Genomic DNA, 18,290 nt, shown 5'->3' on the forward strand with positions numbered 1-18,290 from the left:
CGTCATCTTCGATGTTTTGGCAGGTGTTTAGGTAGATAGTAAGTTACATACATTAATTCACGCAATTGAGAGTTGTTTAAAGAATCGTACTGCATTTTTGTCGAAAGAAATAGGCGAGAGCCTTCCGGAACTTGAGTATTGTCGAGTCAATGAAGAGGAGGTTTTGCTTCCGGATGATACGTGAACGCGACAACGACGACGACTCGCGTTACCTTTTTTGACTTTTATCGCCGTGGATAAATATTTATCGCGGGATAAGTGGCAGCGATAAGAAAGTAAAACACGGAAAACAGGAAGGATAAGTCGCCACTTCCTGCGAACGAATTCTTTCGTGCGGACTCGTATGCGTGCAGTGTGGAAGTTGCCGCGAGGGGTATCGATTACGGTACAAGTGCAAATACCAATTTCCCATATTTCCCGTAATTGCGGAGCTTGCGGCTTGATGAGGAACTATCGGGACTGATAGCGAATCGCGGAAGAAAAGTAAAATTTTACTGACGACGCGCTTTCTTTGCCGCCCACCACACCAAAAGCGTTGGAGACAAAGATCTGACTATTTTCTTGAAAAATATAGAATCTTTCATATAGAGAAAGTATTGCAGTCAACATTATAATGAGAAATTTTTATAATCTTGGACCACAGAATTATAATCGAAATTACTATGTAATTGTTCAAAAATGTTATGCGCGCGCGCGCACGTTTGACTTTTTAAAACAAAATACAAAATTATAGTAATTAAAATGTTCTTTTTTATCATAAACTGAGGGAAAAATTATATTAAAATCAACAAATATTTCCTTGATGGGTGTCATTAACATATTTACTTAAATCTATATTCTCTTTATTTAAATCAAATATTCTTTAGCTAATTTAAATAAACAATATTTAGTTGCCAAATTGACTGCCAAATGTACTATTTCTACAGTAATTTATACCCCACAATATTTCAATATAGCCCAGTTTTACAAAAATCATTGTAAACAAAAATAGAATTTTAACGTAATTTTTACAATAATATTTCCCCTCCGTGTGTAGTAATTTATATTACTAATCTCACTATATAATATATATCCAGCTTTACAACTAATTACTCTATATAATCCAGTTTTACAAAAAAATACTAAAGAGAGAAATATAATTTTAATATAATTTTTACTATATCTTCCCATGTATGATTTTACATAACACAAAATCAATTAACCAAAAATCAGTTATACAAAAGTTACTTGTGTACAAAAATAATTTTATTTTTTTGCGACCCGCAAAAATAAAAAAACTACAATTCAAGATTCGATAGGATTCTGATATTTACATTAATGTTGATTTTTTTATGTTAACGTTAATTGTTAAAAGACAACAGTGACAAAATAACAAGTAATTAAGATCTTAAATTTGATCCCGTCTCATTGGGGGATCTTCCATTCAATTTCCTTTTCATTTCCCTCTCGTGAGACTGAAGCGATCGTGCAAGCACTCCGGGTATCGTGATGGTTTCGCAATGTCGCGTCGCAACGGGACGAGCTTACGGGACCATTAGATTTCACGTGCTCCGTTGCAGAGCATCGCATTTAGGAGAAAGCGCGATCGTATGTCTGTCTTCTTTTTCGAACACGCGAGTTCTGTCTGCGGCAGGGGTAGGTAAGCCGCGTTATGGACGAAGACGATGATAGAGCATTGTGCAACGCGCGTCATGCCGTTTTTGTCTGTGTGTCCCCGTTTGTGAGGCTTATTTTCTGGCGACGCGCGTACAAAGGAGTCGTTCGGTGTGTGTTACAATTCCCCGTTGTGACACGCCGCACGTCACGCCTGTCGCGTATATATAACTGTTATTTTCGATGCGAGAGCGTTGCACAAGCGATCGCGTTAGGTATGCCGAAATTGAACGGGTTATTGACATTCTTCTTGCTCAATCACCGTTGAATAGCGCCGCCGCGAGCGAACACCACCGAGCATTACGAACAGCTCGAACAGACGAGCCACTTTGTGGCGCCGCAGAGAAGCGCCACAGGAAAACGCCACAGGTCTTGTACAGACGGGCTACTTTGTGGTGCCGCAGAGAAGCGCTTCAAGGTGATATGTGTAAAAGCACTATAACCTGTCACAAGACCGGAAGAACACGGGACGCAGAAACACACAAGGATCTCATATATTCTCTGAAGTACAATCAGTGTATTCTTCACTGAAATGTGCTGCACTTATAATTGGTAGTTCAGTTGTGAATATAGCACTGCAATCAATCTTGCTGATTGGATTAATTAATAGCAATGATTATTCCCACACGGCAAAAAAAGATTTGCTGATATATGGACAACTAAAAATATTAACTGCAGGAGCAAATTTTCTTGCTTTTATAGCAAAGTTATTTAGTTGTGATAGCTAAAAGATTTGCTAATATATATATATATATATATATATATATATATATATTATGTCATAAATCCAAGTTTTTGCGTTTGTGACGACAGAATTAACTTCTTTCCTTTTTTTCCGTGCATTATCGATGCATTTTGCAAACACTACATTTGACATTGTACGCCAAGTAGATAGAAGGAAGGAAGTTAATTCTGTTGTCACAAACGCAAAAACTTGGATTTACCACAGATTTTACGGTGAGCTCTTATACTGGTCGAAATCAATAATTAGAATAAAACAAGGCGTTAAGGTAAAAGTATCTTCACTGAAAATCAGTGTACACTCACTGAAATTGGTGAGAACCTTCTAATTCCTTTCGATAAATCAGAAATATTTTTACTAGTTCACTTGAAGAGAGTATTGCGCTGAAACTTGTGTCTCGTGTTCTCCCGGTCTTATGACAGGTTTGTGTTGTTACATATGTCGTTCTAAAGCATTCCTCTGTGACACTTCTCTGTGGTACCATAAAGTGGCTCATCTGTTCGACCTCTTAATGTGAATACTTTGTGCCATTATGTTGTGACAGACAGTGGAATTGGAATTTTACTATTAACGTGAAAATAATTTTAAAGATGATCGGCGTCTTCACTTCACCTTTTGGAATCACCGCACTAGCACGTCGTTGTCTCGCCCGCGGCTAACGACAGTTAATTAATATCGTCGATAAGGTGTGAGAATCAAAAGTACTGGATATTGAAATGTCACGGGGATATTTCCTACTTTCGCGCATTAATATCGAAGATAAGGCACAAGTGCGAAAAATATCGGGGATATCGCGGATACTTTTACGTACCGACGTCGAAGATAAGAAGAACGCGTTCCGCGTACGCGTCGAAAAAACAGGATATCGAAATGTTCATAGGCATCTCTGACTTTAGTGAACGCGTGATCGTGAGTCGATTACCAGCGGAAGTATCACTGATATTCGATACTGACGATATCGCTGATTATCCGCCAATAAAATCCTGGTAGGAAACTCTCCGCGAAAAATCCGATTGCAACTTGCTTCATTTCGCGCAACCTCGCGTTAAGTGCCGTAACTTTTCCAATTAACGTTAGAACTGTGAAAACAGTTTAAATGACGGGTTTGTAATTTCTTACGGAAATTACTCGAATTTATAACATTGCATTTTATATCTTTAATCGACGTTGATAATAAAATTAAAGAAAGTAAAATATTATTTCCCTTGCATTACGTCGTGTGTGTGTGTGTGTGTGTGTGTGTGTGTGTGTGTGTGTGTGTGTGTGTGTGTGTGTGTATATATATATATATATATATATACATATTTTAGCCTCAAAAGAATTCTTCTAAAACCCTCCAAAGTAAAAATATCTCACATGTAAAAAGAGTCTAATTGCAAGGTGCTGTTTCCTGTAAATTTTGGACCATAATTCATAGCAATTATTTCTCTGTGTGATTATAATTACAGATATACCAAACTTTCTCACTGTAGTTTCGTGATTTACTCGCACTCTTCGAGCTCGAGTCGCTCGCGCTCTTTAAGAGATCGTGATATAAGCGCCTCTACTACGAAAGTCCTCGTTCTCCAGACGAGGAATGGTATCGCCACTCTATTACCCATGCGTAAGTTCGTCGACCGGCCGTACGGAAAATGTTTTTGCGCTTGCGCTCGCTATTATTGTAACGGTGTAGAAAATTAGTCACGATGCCGCGATGCCTGCAGAAGAAAACATCGGCGAGCACGCGCCGGTGCAACGTACCTACCTACCTACCTACCTACCTGCCTGCCTGCCTGCCTGCCTGCCTGTCTGTCTGCCTGCCTGCCTGCCTGTCTGCCTGCCGCGGTGCAGTGCGACATGCGAAGAGTCTCTCTCGAAGGCGGCGGGATCGAGATCGATCGCGGCGTGGATAATCGGCGGATTCTCGCCGCGTCGGAGAGATAGCTGTATAGCTGCGAGAAATTACGCGGCTTCCGATAGACTACGCCGATGATTATCGTTCGCGGTACTTAATGGTAACTTCATCTACACCGGTGTTGCACGACTCGCGCGGCACAATAGGCGCAGAACCCTCAATTTCTAACGTCTTATTCAAACAAAGTAAACGCTCCTTTAAACGGCTGTTTCGTGTGTAATCGACGTACTTTGGCGGAGCGCGCAATTTCTCTCGATTCGTCGTCGTCGCCGAGAAACACCATTCACTTCGTCCGGGCCTCGAGATACTTGGGGAAACGACCGCGGCTCGCGTATTAGCGGCTCCAAACAAGGCGATTGTTATTATTATTAAAATAATATACTATATTCGTGTATTAAGGTAAGAGTGCCAATTCTCCTAGGCATACACCTAATTCTGAACATTCTCTTGTTATTTTGGTCTTTAGTTCTTTAAGTGGTGTGTCTGGAAAAGTTTCGTGGTAAAATATTAAATTCCTTTTCACTTACTTAAGCTGTATTTGTCTTTAATTCATAACAAGTACAAGTTAGATGTATTTTGTGTTCTATTTCTCCAAATTCCTTAAAGAACATTTCAGTAAAGAGCAAAGAAATCTAGATACGATGATTTAAAACAAAATAATTTTTAACATGAAAATATATATTCCATGTTGCACGCTTAAATATCCGCATTTAAAGACCAAAACAATAAGAATGTTCAGGGTTAGCTGCATGCTCGGGAATTGGTACTTTTACTTCACCGTGCGCTAATGACGAATCGGTCCAGTTATCGCGAACGTCGATCGTCGATCTCGAGGAGTCCGGAACCGTTCCGATCGGGAAATCGGCTGACCGGTTCGCGCGTCGCTGCCATGCCTGCGGCGCTCTTTCCACTCTCGAGCAAACGCAGATACGCCCTCGACCACGGTGGCAGTTGCAATTGCAGGCTGCTGGATAATACTTTGTATTATACGGCGTTGCGTGTACGGATCTCTTCGTAGAGACGATAAAACACGTCGCGGTCTTTACCGTAACGCATAGCGTTCTCATTTGTACCGGCCGAGCAAGAGAGAGGGAGAAAAGGCGATGATTAGGGTGGAGGGCACGATAATGCACGCACGGCTTGTCAAGTGGAGCATCCCGGGCCGCTTCCCAGAACGCGCATCGCCGATACACCGTTTATCACGATTACAGCCGGCCGAACGTAACCGTCCGATCGTAAGCCCGTTCGTTACGCGCCCGAGAGACATTCCAGATACATCGAGAAATCTCACGTTTCTCTTTCTCTCTCTCCCTAGTGTACACTAGCACTTATCTTATCGCGCGATTCGTGCAAACAGGAACCGTGTGTACTCTTCCGATCAGGACGCGCAGTCCGCTATTTTACACATCAGCGCGACGAAAATCGTTCGACAGACGCGCCAGACAATTTTTAGATAACTTCGTGAACTCGTCCCTCTGCCCCTCCGCAGTCTTCTCCCAGCGATTTTTCTCCACGTCTCGGGAAATTTCGTCAACTATCGCACATCCGGCATGCAGAAAAGAAGAAAACCCAAAATGACCCCGGGGCGTGATAAAACCTGGCGCGATTGAGAGTATTCGTTAAGTGCATCGGAATTTCTAATGGCAGCATTATTGGGAAACATTGCGGTCTTGAAATATAAAGAAAGTCTTGAAAATTTGTTTTAATGTGCTATCTTTTTAGCTGTATGAAGCTTACAAAGCTGCACAATATTTGTTTCTTTTTATTATATTGTTACTGTCGATTATCCATTATTGCTCATCAAGAATACGTCATAATCGAATGAGAACATAAATTAGAAATAAATATAAGTATGAAATAAATTACACGTTTTCGTCATTGTTATTATATCAGTGTTATTCTGAACCACGCAAACATTACTCAGCGACTCTACTAACTTTGGAATATTGGATTCGTGCTTGCCATATCCAAAGAATTATATAGGACGCAGGAAAAACAACTCCATTAGTGTAACTGAATTTTCTGTTATTTAGAGACCAGATGAAAAACTCGGCTGTAGGAACAGAAAAGTTCCCGTAGGAGGTTTCCATTCAGCCAATTGCTCTTAGTTATCTCAACCGCGTTTTAATGCAGCTGAATGTTCATAGGAATGTTTCTTTGCAAACAGTAACGGAGATATTATTTCTCGTCAACGAATTTTTCGTCTCTGGTTCCCATTCGGTTACCCTAACTGAAATTTCTGTTTCACGTATACGTCCCAGGAGCAATGGCCATGAGGATTTTTGGACATTCTCCTTTTCAGTCACCGTCTGTCATGTTTAAGAAAGTCTAAGAAATTTTCTAGGACAATCTATTTTTTTATTTGAAAAATATTGTATGTATTGGTAAAACTAAATGTGTTATTAGTATACCCCCACCGAATACATATTTACTATTTCTTAGATATCTTTTCTCTCACTATTCAACCAGGGTGCGTTGTTTAATTCATTAAAACCAAATTTCACGTTGACACAACCAAATCTTTTTCCCCGTGTTAAGAAACAAGTCTATCATGCGAATGTATTATGAAACTTCCCCTCCTCGGACAGATAGAAACTAGATCGCGCTAATTAGGCGCGCCAGACGACGAAAGTCGCCGTCGTCATCCGTTGACACCGTTAATAAGCGCGATCTCGCACAGACCATTAAAGAGTGAGGTATCGCAAGAGATACGGAAGCAACGGGAGAGAAGGAGAGCGCGCGACGTGGGTGAAGAAAGCGGAAGGCCGTCGGGAAGGAGGAAGTACGAAGTTTCGACGCGCGCGTCTCGATGTTCCTAAATCACAATGTTCCGCAGTTTGTACACTCGCTCGCTTCGCGAGGCTCGATCGGTCCGACCGAGGAACCTCAGGTTCAAAGGTTATCTCATGTCATGGGAATATTCGAGGAGGCATACGTGTGTCGGTATCGAGTTTCACGTGTGCGCCCGTGTGTACACGTGTGTGATGCACGACTCCGCGCGACATTGCCCCCATAGACTGATGTATGTAAATTTCCCAACAACCCAAAACACTATAAAATCGATTTGGGTGGGTCAAATCTAGGGGGGAGAGGGAATACACATTGTGAGTCCGTTTTTTGCCGAACGCTGACGATACGCGCGAGTGTGCGTGATAACACGAGAAATTAATTAATCGATTCCCGGTAGATTTTCAGGCGCACGCGTCATTTTACGGCGGTGTATCGTATTTTTTGTTTCCTCTAAAAGGAACTTTGAAAATGGCTCTGTTCTAATTATATCGATCCGGGACTAGGGTAACACAATACTTTCTTAAAGTATATATGTGAATCGTTACTGATTTCAGTTATAAGTATGCTATTGAGCACTTTCTGTGCTATATTTATAAAATCAGTGTCTATTCACTGTATTCAATAATATTTCACTGATTTACTTTAAGAGAGTAGAATCACTGGACACTGAGATGAGACAGAAAGAATCGTGTATTTTCTCTAGACTATTACGTTCGTTATACAACGTCCATTCTCAATGACGTATACGAGAGGACAGTCCTTAAGCCCGTGTCATACTACGGATTAGAGATAGAGGATTGTGGATTGGAACTTGACCAATTGGAGCCAAGCAGGCCAAGACCAAAGTGCATTGATTCGTCGAAATTTAATCTTTAGTCCGCAATCCTCAATATGCAATCCATAGTGTGACACGGACTTAAGTTGGTCACACACATTTTTCGTAACAGTAAGACGTAACGTAAGAATTGACCAATCATGTAGAGAATCGTCGAATCGTAAGGTCGCCATTTTTTTGAATACTCGATCGCAATTGGTCAATTCTTACGTTACGTCTTACGGTTACTGTTACGAAAAATGTGTGTGGCCTTAAAAGCTTTAAAAGAACTCGTCTTAAAACAAAAGGCTACGTCCAACGCGGCGCTTCTTGCTAGCGCCCTCTCGCTAGACTCCCAGCGCGACTCTACTAACATACAAAAGTGTGCGAAACATAAAGAGAGACTTTCTACAGGCTCATAAGTCTCCTGATTTTATAAGCTACTTTTAGAGATGTTTTCAGTGAAAAGAGAGAGTTCAGAATATGGGCCTAAATATATGAAATCACGAAACTCAACAATGTCGAGTCCCTGATGATTGATCGGATTACACTCATATTTTTACCACACAGAATGACGAAATAGAAACATAAAAATATACAAAAAGAATTGCAACACAAAATTTGTACTATCGTATACTTAATGTAAATGTAATAATTAATTCAATATACTATATTTGCTCTTCATAAATGTAAAGCTCTTCATAATTGTAGAATTTTCGTCATTGATTATCTCACGTCGTGATAATCATTTATCTGCAGACGCTTAGATCACTTCTCTGTTTTCCTTTTTTCGCATGGCGATATATCGTCGCGGATTTTCTTGTTGTTATCTTCTTGTCGAGGTTTATCTCGATTCAGCGCTGATCTCTTTTCTCGAAATTGTCATACATCAGTGAACTGTGTGTGGTATTTCTCGGATAGCTGGGAGAACAAAACACTATAAAATCGATTTGGGTGGGTCAAATCTAGGGGGAGGGGAAATACATATTGTGAGTCCGCTTTTTGCCGAACGCTGACGATACGCGCGAGTGTGCGTGATAACACGAGAAATTAATTAATCGATTCCCGGTAGATTTTCAGGCGCTCGCGTCATTTTACGGCTTAATTGCGGTGTATCGTATGCGGATACACGCAATTACAGCTTCGTTTATAACGAAGCAATTTCTGGATGCGCCGGGTTGAACGCGGCGTGTTATTTTTGCGAGCGCGCCCGCCTGCCCGCGCGAATTTCTGCGCGCACGCGAGAAATTAATTAATCAGTTTTCGGTGAATTCCCATTCACGGTCGCGCTCGCTATTATTTCACACGGCGCGACTCGTGCAGCAGATACACGTACTCATTCCCGCGATCATTATTACACAGTACTCTCTTCTGCGAATCCGACAAAAGCGCCGATTGAACGCTGCGGCATCCCGATTGCGTAACGCTCGGTCGTTTGGCTTCCAATTCAAGATGGTCAAATGTTAGTCACTTCGATTTATATTTAAAATAACAGTTAAAAGAAAACAATGTAATCCGTATTGGGGGAAGGATTACTGGAACTTCCTATTGGTACATCTCATCGACTTTTTATTATTATTGAATATGAACGATATCTAAGTAGAAAATAAGTGAGAGAGAGAGAGAGAGAGAGCCATGAAAAATATAAATAAAAGATTTTCAAACTGCACTTTAATAACCTGTATTTTAATTGACTGTATTTTAATAAATATTTAAAGATATCAAGTACGGTTAATGAGTTACGATTTAGGAATCGGTACGATTCCTCTCTCTTACTTAATTTTCTTTTTGCAAAAAGAAAAGAGTAAAAACGGTATTCGTAAACGAATTTTATATTTAAGACTGTCTTAAATTTATCTTCAGATACTGATTGAGTCTGATACTAAGTCTTTCTCAGTCTTTTTTAGTCTTTCTCGGCTTTTTTCAGTCTTTGAACGGCCTAAGAATTAAAGCAGATTACATGTAAAAAAAAACTTTAAGGCTCTTGGGGAGTCGCATCATCCATCTTTTTTTAATGACGTTAGAAGCGAGAAAACACATGCTAAAAATTCTTGCAAAATACGTCGAGATAAACAGATATATTCACAAAACGACATTTGCGATCGATTAAATACCTCTAAAATACTTCGTACACTTTATTTTTATTCTAAAAATTAATAGATAATCGGAAAATTAATATGACAAAACAATGGGGAAATTAGGTTAAAAAAGACGATTGCACGTCACATTTATTTTATAATTATCTGTTGATTATTAGAACAAAAGAAAAGTGTACGGAGTATTTTAGAGGTGTACTTAATCGATCGTAAATGTCGTTTTGTGGATATATCTGTTTATTTCGACGTACTTTACAGGAATTTTTAGCAAGCGTTTTCTCGCTTCTGACGTCATTAAAAAGAGATGATGCGACTCCCCAGGAGCCTTAATTAAGAGAGTCAAACATGACTCCACATTGGTAATAACCGATTATACTGTTAATTCAAGTATTTTATGTCGACTAAATCTCCTTTTACATGTTTCGTACTGTGTTAAGTCATGTCATTTAACACTGTAATTAAATTAATTGTGTAATTAAACGTATTAAATTATAATTTACACATCTCAAACGCATTAAATGAGGCGACTTGAGACAAGAAACGCGTGTAAAAGAAAAGCCAAATTGCACGCTTGTGCATTTAGAAAATAACATATTTGGATTTGCAGTGTAACTGCACTGGCAATCTAGGGTTAAAAGCACGAGCGACGACATCAGGGACCGGTCACGCCGGAAACCCGGGAAAGTAGATCTCGACTGGGTCGTTAATCCTCCGAATCTCGCGACTGTAACATATTTCAGTGAGTTTTGAGAGTCGCACAGCGACGCGTTTCACATAGTTAACGCGGCCCCCTTGATATCCCTCGCGACCTCGAATTTGCCCCACTTTCGACAACCAGGCATGTTTAAAGCGACGAGCATTTTTCAACGAGACCATTCTCCGCTTCTGTTTCAGGATTCATAAACTGCAACGCCAACACACTGCAATCGCTCGCACAGCTACACGGTGAGTGAAAACTAGTTGTTAATTCCTCCCTGTTTCCCTGCCTTATGACTCCCTCGCCGTACACATCCCGTTACGTTACGTTTACGGCCGGCCGGGAGATCACACCGTGAGGGTGAGGTGAGGGCGGAGGGAGGATGGAGGAGAAAGAGGAGGAGCAGGCCGCGCAGCGGATTCAATTAAAATTTATAGTTACGTAATAGCCGTATACGCGCGGGAGGTATGCGCCTTCCTGGCGAGCAATCGGGGAAACGCAGCCCTCCTCCGCAACGTTCACTTCCTCTTTCTTCGTCATAATCACCGGAGAAGGACTGGGAGGCCGCAACCTGTACTTTGCTCCCGTCCCGGCAAAAGTCCTGTTTTTGATTTAACGCGATCGCCACCGCTGTCGTAAATTTCACGACTCGCGAGCGCGAGTGAAGGGTTAGCCGCGTAACGAATGCTGGTTTCTTACTCGCGAGTCGATCCAGCAAGTTCAACGGCGGCTTCGCATCCGAGGAACGTGCGGATCCGCGCTTGTAAATCGATTGGAGTATATCGGCCCATAAATCGTTATGTAAAACTAACCCGACCGCTTCTCTGCCTGTTCTCGCGCGCACTCCTGCGATCACGAAAACGCCGAGGTTCGTTCTCGCTCCTACACTCGCTCTCGATCATTTTCCGCGTGCCGAGTCCCGTTCTAAAAATACAGCATCGTTATATTTTAATAACGTTGTTTATGTACTCGAGCAACGTTCGTAGCGAGGAGTGAAATTACCGTGTCGAAGATACCAGCACGATGCCCATTCCTCGGCTGTCGCATCGAGCAATCTTGACTAATCTCACAAAAAATGCAAAGCAACGATTACTTCGATTTTACGCCGCGGTATCGCGTCGACGTGTCCCGCTAACAGAGGGGACAGAGAGGAAGAAGGGGGGACGCAGAACGCCAACAAGAAATGTAATCTCATCTTTAGCGGAATCCTACATACGGCCTTAAGAGAATTCTTCTAAAACTAAAAGGAAAATTATTAGAATTATTAATAAACAGGAAACAAATTTTCTTTTAGAAACATACACTGAGAAAAAAATATCCAAAAATTAACAAATTATTTATTAAATAGGTACCATTAACATATTTTATTAAATAAATTTTTATTAAATAAAAAATTAAATAAAAATTCTTTTCATTTAAACCGAATATTGTTTACTTAAAACAAATAATAAATATTTGATTTAAATAAATATGTTAATGGTATCTATTTAATAAATATTTGTTAATTTTTGGAAACTTTTTTCTCAGTGTAATATAGAGATTATTACACTCGATTGCAAGAGAAATTAATATAAAGATAATAAATTTAGATAGTATATAAAATATATCCCATCAGAAGGTAAATTAATTCTAAGTGTGTTATGAGATATATCGAAAAAATGAAAATTATTCTAAGCACAATATTATTGTTTTGTATTAGGAGACGGAAGAATATTCTTTCGTTTTCGTTTAGAATGAAGGATCGTGCGGGAAAGAGCATCTCACAATTAGAGTTCTTTTTCTGGGCGTTGAAATATTTTCTTGTCGGTTGTAGAGGAGTCTCCTCTTGAGGTCGGCGCAGAGAAAAGAGGATTCCGCCAAGGATGAGATTCTATTTTCTTGGGTGAACGAGAGAATTTGTTCTTTCTCCGACGAATTGTATCGCCTACGGGAGAAAAGGAGGGTCGATAAATACACCGGCCGCTTTAATTAAATCCCGCAACGTGCGGCGCGCTCGCGCTTGTGTCGCCGCTCGTGTCGTCGATCTTCGGCCCTCGTGGCACCGTGTGCCTCGATCGTAAAGATGTTCCGCTGCAATTTCTCCTCCGTGTTCGTCATTAACGCCACAAAGGCCTACCGGGAAAGCGGCGCTGCTGCGCGAGTGCGAGAAGGACGGATTTATTTTCGTAACCCTCTCGCGAATCCAAAAGTAGCCGTCGCGCTTCTCTCCGCCGCGTTCGTGTCGAGGCGTTTCGAGTTTCATTCTACTGAATGTCCTCAAATATTAGTCTCTCTCCCCCTTCTCTCCTTGCCTCTCTTTCTCTCTCTCTCTCTCTCCCTCTCTTGCATAAATTCATGCGAAATCTCGCGGACACGAACGGAGGAGAAAGATCATAACGCGACATGTGTGTATTCTTTTATTGGTGAAGTTCGAAGTTTTTATGTCCGCCTCATAAGAGATTCAGCCTTATCGATTTGGAACTATTGACGAGCCGCAAGCGGCACACGCGTGAGCGAATTTCCGCAATAAAGACTCTTCGGTAATACCTATAAAGACTCCTGCGTCACGGAATATACGCGGGATCGTAAAATGCGTTCGACGGGAGAGTGATCCCTCCAAAAGTAAACACCTGGGAGTTTTATATCGATACATTTCGACGAGATGGTAGAAGAACTTTTATCTTTCTCGACGTTGTGTGCTTTACGCATCTGTGCTTCCGTTGCGAAACGGTGTCGGTGTGTCGGTACCTTCGGCTTTTAGTCGACAAAGTCTCAGGATTCGTCCCGCAGGTCCTTCTTTTCCCGACTCTTACAGACGCGCGTCTTACTCTCTTAAAGTGAAACGGTAAAAATGTGTCTGATTGAATGAGCCAAGAAAAATTTCTTTTTACACGTTTCTTACCGTTTTAAGTCGCGTCATCAATACATGTACAATTTAAACGTGTCAAGTAATGTAATTCGAAACCGCAAAAAACACGGGAAAAGAGCTTCAGCCAAATCACAAGCTTATGCGCTTAAAAATATCACGCTTGGACTTGCAGTGCAGTAAAGTCTAGCTGAACGAATTAGTTAATGGTAGCGACTGTTACCGTTATTGATGCAATTTGCAGACGGTGCGTCGTCGCGCGTAAATTGCACGGCAGCCACAGCAAATTCCGTCGCCACGAACGCAGAAACTTGAATTTCGTGCCATAAGTATAGCATTTCAGTGCGAGAGTACGCTGACTGTATTCTAGAGAGTACACGTCGTACACGTCGAAAAATCCGTCGCGATTAGTAGCCGTCGGTGCTTTGCATTAGCGAAGACTCACTTAGCACGCGAGAATGTTAATATCCGTTTTACAGCTCATTACCGGTGCATCAACGCGCATATCCGGGAAATCTTGTCTCCTAAGGTCGAAATTAATTATCGTTTGCGTCGAATGGACACCGCTTGTCGCCAACAACGTAAAGCGGAGAAAACAGGCAGGCGCACACACACGCACACGCACAGTATCTCGGTCGGAGACTTTTCACCCGGCATGGGACGGGCTAATTAACTCCTCGATGCACTTCGTGCGCCGAAATGACCCCGCATTTGCACACACGCACGCGCGTCACGTATAATTTGCTCAACGGGCATACGATTTTACCGCTATCCGAGGCTGGATAACCAGATGAGAGGCGCTGTACCACGTCCTCCACGTCGGCTAGATCGCTGCGGACAGCGTCGATTAGAAATATGTTTGGTCGTCGCGTTAAATTACAGCTAGGCGGATAGTGCAAGGTGCAAGCGAGAAGTCGAGTTCGCGAGTTCGCTTTCGGCGCGGATTCGGTTTCACGCTCCGGCTATTCGCTCCTACTCCGCGCCGTCCATCGCGCGATCATCCGCGATCCACCTGCGCGCACGTCGTAACGTAGCTCTCTCGAGGACGAGTTGGAAACTGAATCTGATAACAGCGTCGTGTCGGAGAGCACTCCGGTTCAGAACAAGCTCTACACCGGTATATATCAGCGGATTTCAAAGAACTGTTCGAGAAGAGCGTCTATCCTCGCGGAGGAGAGATCGAGAAGTTCGCGCCTGAGATATCAGTGTTGTTAACATCACGCTGCACACAATTTACCCTTATATGCATTTATCTCTGTGTACACGCTCTTCTCAGATCGATCGATCGTTCGGGATTATCGGAACGAGTGCGTGTTCCTCCAATTCTCTCATGGGTGCGCGTATTATCACCTCCTCGTCCTTCTATCTCGTCCCACCTTGTCCCGCAAACAAGACCTCCGACCGTCACAACTACGTGTCACTCTTATCTTAATTCCCCGCCGACGTTAATACACGTGGATAAGTGTCTACGTGTGCGCACGTGTCTGCTACGCGAACGCTGCCGTGTACAGACGTATCCGTGCGCTACAGCGCGTAACGTGCTCATTATACGTGCAAGAGAGAAAGAGATGGAGCAAGAGAGAGAGAGAGAAAGAGAGAGAGGGAGGGGAAGAGGGATCACGTACTATGTACCGCGCGCATACATAATACAGTTACGGACGCGTGCACGTTAAGTCAGGCCGCTGATACCTGTATAAACCGACCGCATTATCATATATATTGATCCATCCTAGAAAACGCGCCCGCACAATTCGCCCTGCTCGTCGGACGGAGTCCCGACCGCTTTTTCGACGACCCCGAGCGTCCTTCGCCCGACCCTCCTTCCCGGTTACGCTCCTCGGATCCTTTTTTTTTTCTTTTCTTTATTTTGGTCACGCTATATGAATCGCCGTCCCGTCGCTTTCCTGCGTCGTGTCCTTTATCCCGCTCGTCGACGACGTCGCGTAACAGACACGCACACCTGGCGTTACGTCCTGTTTTTGAGATGGAGAAGACGTCATACTGTCGGGATCGGCCACCGAGATTACCGGTACGATTTGTGGATACCGTACGCGCGCGACAATGGTCGCGCTCATTCTTCGTGAATGAACGAATGAGGACGTCAAGTACTCGATGAGGTCGTTTCTCGCGCCCACGTGAAAAAGTTTCTCATCCGTGATCGAACTCGCTGAAATTATAATGACGCAGTTTCGATCCAAGTCGCAAGTACGGTAAATGTTAACGATGCTTGTGCAGTACGCCGGGAAGAAAATACTTGGAAATTTATTTGCGGAATATAAGGTCTATTTCACAGAAATAAACTTTATTTCACAAAAATTAATTTTACTTCGCGGAAATTAACTTTCATCTCGTTAACTTTTATCTCACAGATAAATTTTCAAATATTTCTTCTCAGTGTACGAAAAACGACGATTAAGGTTCCTGGTCCTTCGTCGCGAAACTCTCGATTAATGACGCACTGAGAGAAAAAAATAGTTGGAATAACTATAATCTCACTATATTTTATAGTTCGTTTTGGCCTCAAACATATATTTATAGTTCATCTAAACATGAAGATATAGTAGAATGAACACAGATTTATAGTCACCATCTTATTACTCTATATATATGGTAAAGCACCTTTTGGGAATATAGTTACATGTACATATATTTGCCAAATATTCCAATTGTATTGACTATATAAAATAGTTAATTTCTCTTACCATTCAATATTTGCTACCTTACTATATTTTTTATTTCAAATAATATAATTATTATATAATTATAATATAATTATAAATATTATATAATTATATAATTATATAATATTATATAATTATATAATTATATATTATATAATTATAAATCAAATAATATAATTATAATAATTATAATTTTTGGTAAAAATTTTACACGGGTCAATTATACTATGCTTATATTGTAAATATTACAAATATTATGGTAACATTTACTATAAAAATTATATTCCTAACTATAATCTTGTTACTATGCCATTATAGTTCCAAATATCATACATTTTTCTCTCAGTGCGTCAGAAGAGAGGGGCCAGGAGCCTTGGAGGGATGCCGAAACGCATGACGAGCTCGAAAAATGCCGATAATGTAGAGGCGATCGTCACTAACACGATCATACTGTTCTTTTCGTATTTTTTATATAGATGTTTTGTTATAGATCTTATCTAAATGTGTATTGCTTTGTTTTGTCATGCCAGCAAAAAACATAATCACGCATATATGTAGAGATCTTTCTGCAAACTTTTTGTTATATTCTGAGCTTCTACATTAAATTATAAAAATACAGAAATGTTCCATGCAAATTTTTATTAGCGGAACAAACACGCATACGGTATGTACAAGCTGTGTGCGGAATTTTGTATTGAGTAAATATTTACCTTATTTATTTATTTATTTACGCCAATAACTCGGGATGTCAATTTTAAAATCTTCTATCGTTTTCATCGCATATCGAGCAATGCTGCAATTCACTATTACACGTATTTTCAGCGTGCAAAAGCACGCTTGTAATTCTGTGCAACCTGAAATACGACGTAAACTTTGCGGAATTTGGATCAGTGAATTTGGATCGGTGAAGTTTTCGAGTATCCCTTAAGAATCATCGCGGTAATGTTCGTCTTGCGCTTTTTGCGCATCGTCATTCAGCGTGCGTGCGAGCACACCACGTGACGCGGCACTTAGCGTTCATCGAAACACACGCGCTCTATTGTGAAAAGTCTGTTATTTCCACGTACGTGTGCTCGCGCGGAATATAAAGCGCGACGCAGGCGCGATGCGCGCGAGAGGAAAATCGAGTTACTCGCTTAATTCATTACATCGTAAACTCTCTCGCGAGCCGCGATTCGTATTTAATAACAGCGACTGGGGAAACGGAGACGGACGGAGAACAAGAGAAAGGGGAGAGAGATGGAAACCTCGTTATCGTACATTAGTCGCGTCCTATCGCGACGCGCGCGTACCTTGCACAAACGGATCGACGTGTTTTGTTACGGGCAAGCGATAAAACGCACTTCGGACCGCGATGAATGGCGGTGATGAGACGCAGGGAAACGGAACGCGCGGAATCTACCTCCTTCGCGTGCGATCAGCCAAAGGAATTTCGCTGATGACGTCCAACGTTGCGTTTCGCAGGTGCAGCGCGAATTTCCGCCGTTGCAAAGCGGTTGCGTAATCCGCGATCCGTGTCGGATTCTAACGAGAGAGAACACGTCGACGGCAAACTTCGCGTGTGTCAAGTACGCTTTATTAATTTTTTTTTACAAGCTCTCGACGAGCGAAGAGGAGGAAGAGTGCAGGAGGCCGCACATGATAATAATACGATCATTATTGAAAGCAATCGCGCGAGAGCTGTCGCGACATTTCTTGCGTGACGAGAATGTCGCGATAGGAAATCTGTACGATCTGTGGACGCGTTACTATATGAAACACACAGAAAAATGCGATTCAGTCAGCTAAGTAAAGCGACTGTTCACTTCGCTCTCCTCCTTTTAAGTAACCGTTAACCGTCGACAAAGAATATTTTCTTGATAACAGTCTTAAAATATACTTCTCACAAGTTCGAGAAAAGGTCATTACACAGGCTTTTTGCAAGAATATCGTGAAACTATCGAGGATCAGTTCTACTTTATGTAGCAGGCAAACCGAATATTTGTTTTAATTAAATATTGAAATTGAATTGAAATGCTAAAGTTACTATAGGATTCAGAATGTATTTGTAATATAAATTTAATGCTCTTACGATAAAC

The 18,290-nt window shown here is 41.5% G+C and overlaps 1 protein-coding gene across 3 annotated transcripts in view; it reads left to right on the forward strand.

Moving 5' to 3' along the window:
* LOC116845596 (cytoplasmic polyadenylation element-binding protein 2) overlaps positions 1-18,290 on the forward strand; it is a 202,511-nt gene that overhangs the window by 114,546 nt on the left and 69,675 nt on the right. For all 3 annotated transcript variants that reach the window (XM_032818455.1, XM_032818453.1, XM_032818456.1), the window contains one exon: positions 10,884-10,934. In XM_032818455.1, the coding sequence (XP_032674346.1) occupies positions 10,884-10,934 (51 nt within the window). The remainder of the gene's footprint in view (positions 1-10,883; positions 10,935-18,290) is intronic.

Source organism: Odontomachus brunneus, unplaced genomic scaffold (assembly GCF_010583005.1).
Source record: "Odontomachus brunneus isolate Ranch 3 - 2012 unplaced genomic scaffold, Obru_v1 Obru_scaffold_053, whole genome shotgun sequence".
NCBI classification, from domain to species: Eukaryota; Metazoa; Arthropoda; class Insecta; order Hymenoptera; family Formicidae; genus Odontomachus; species Odontomachus brunneus.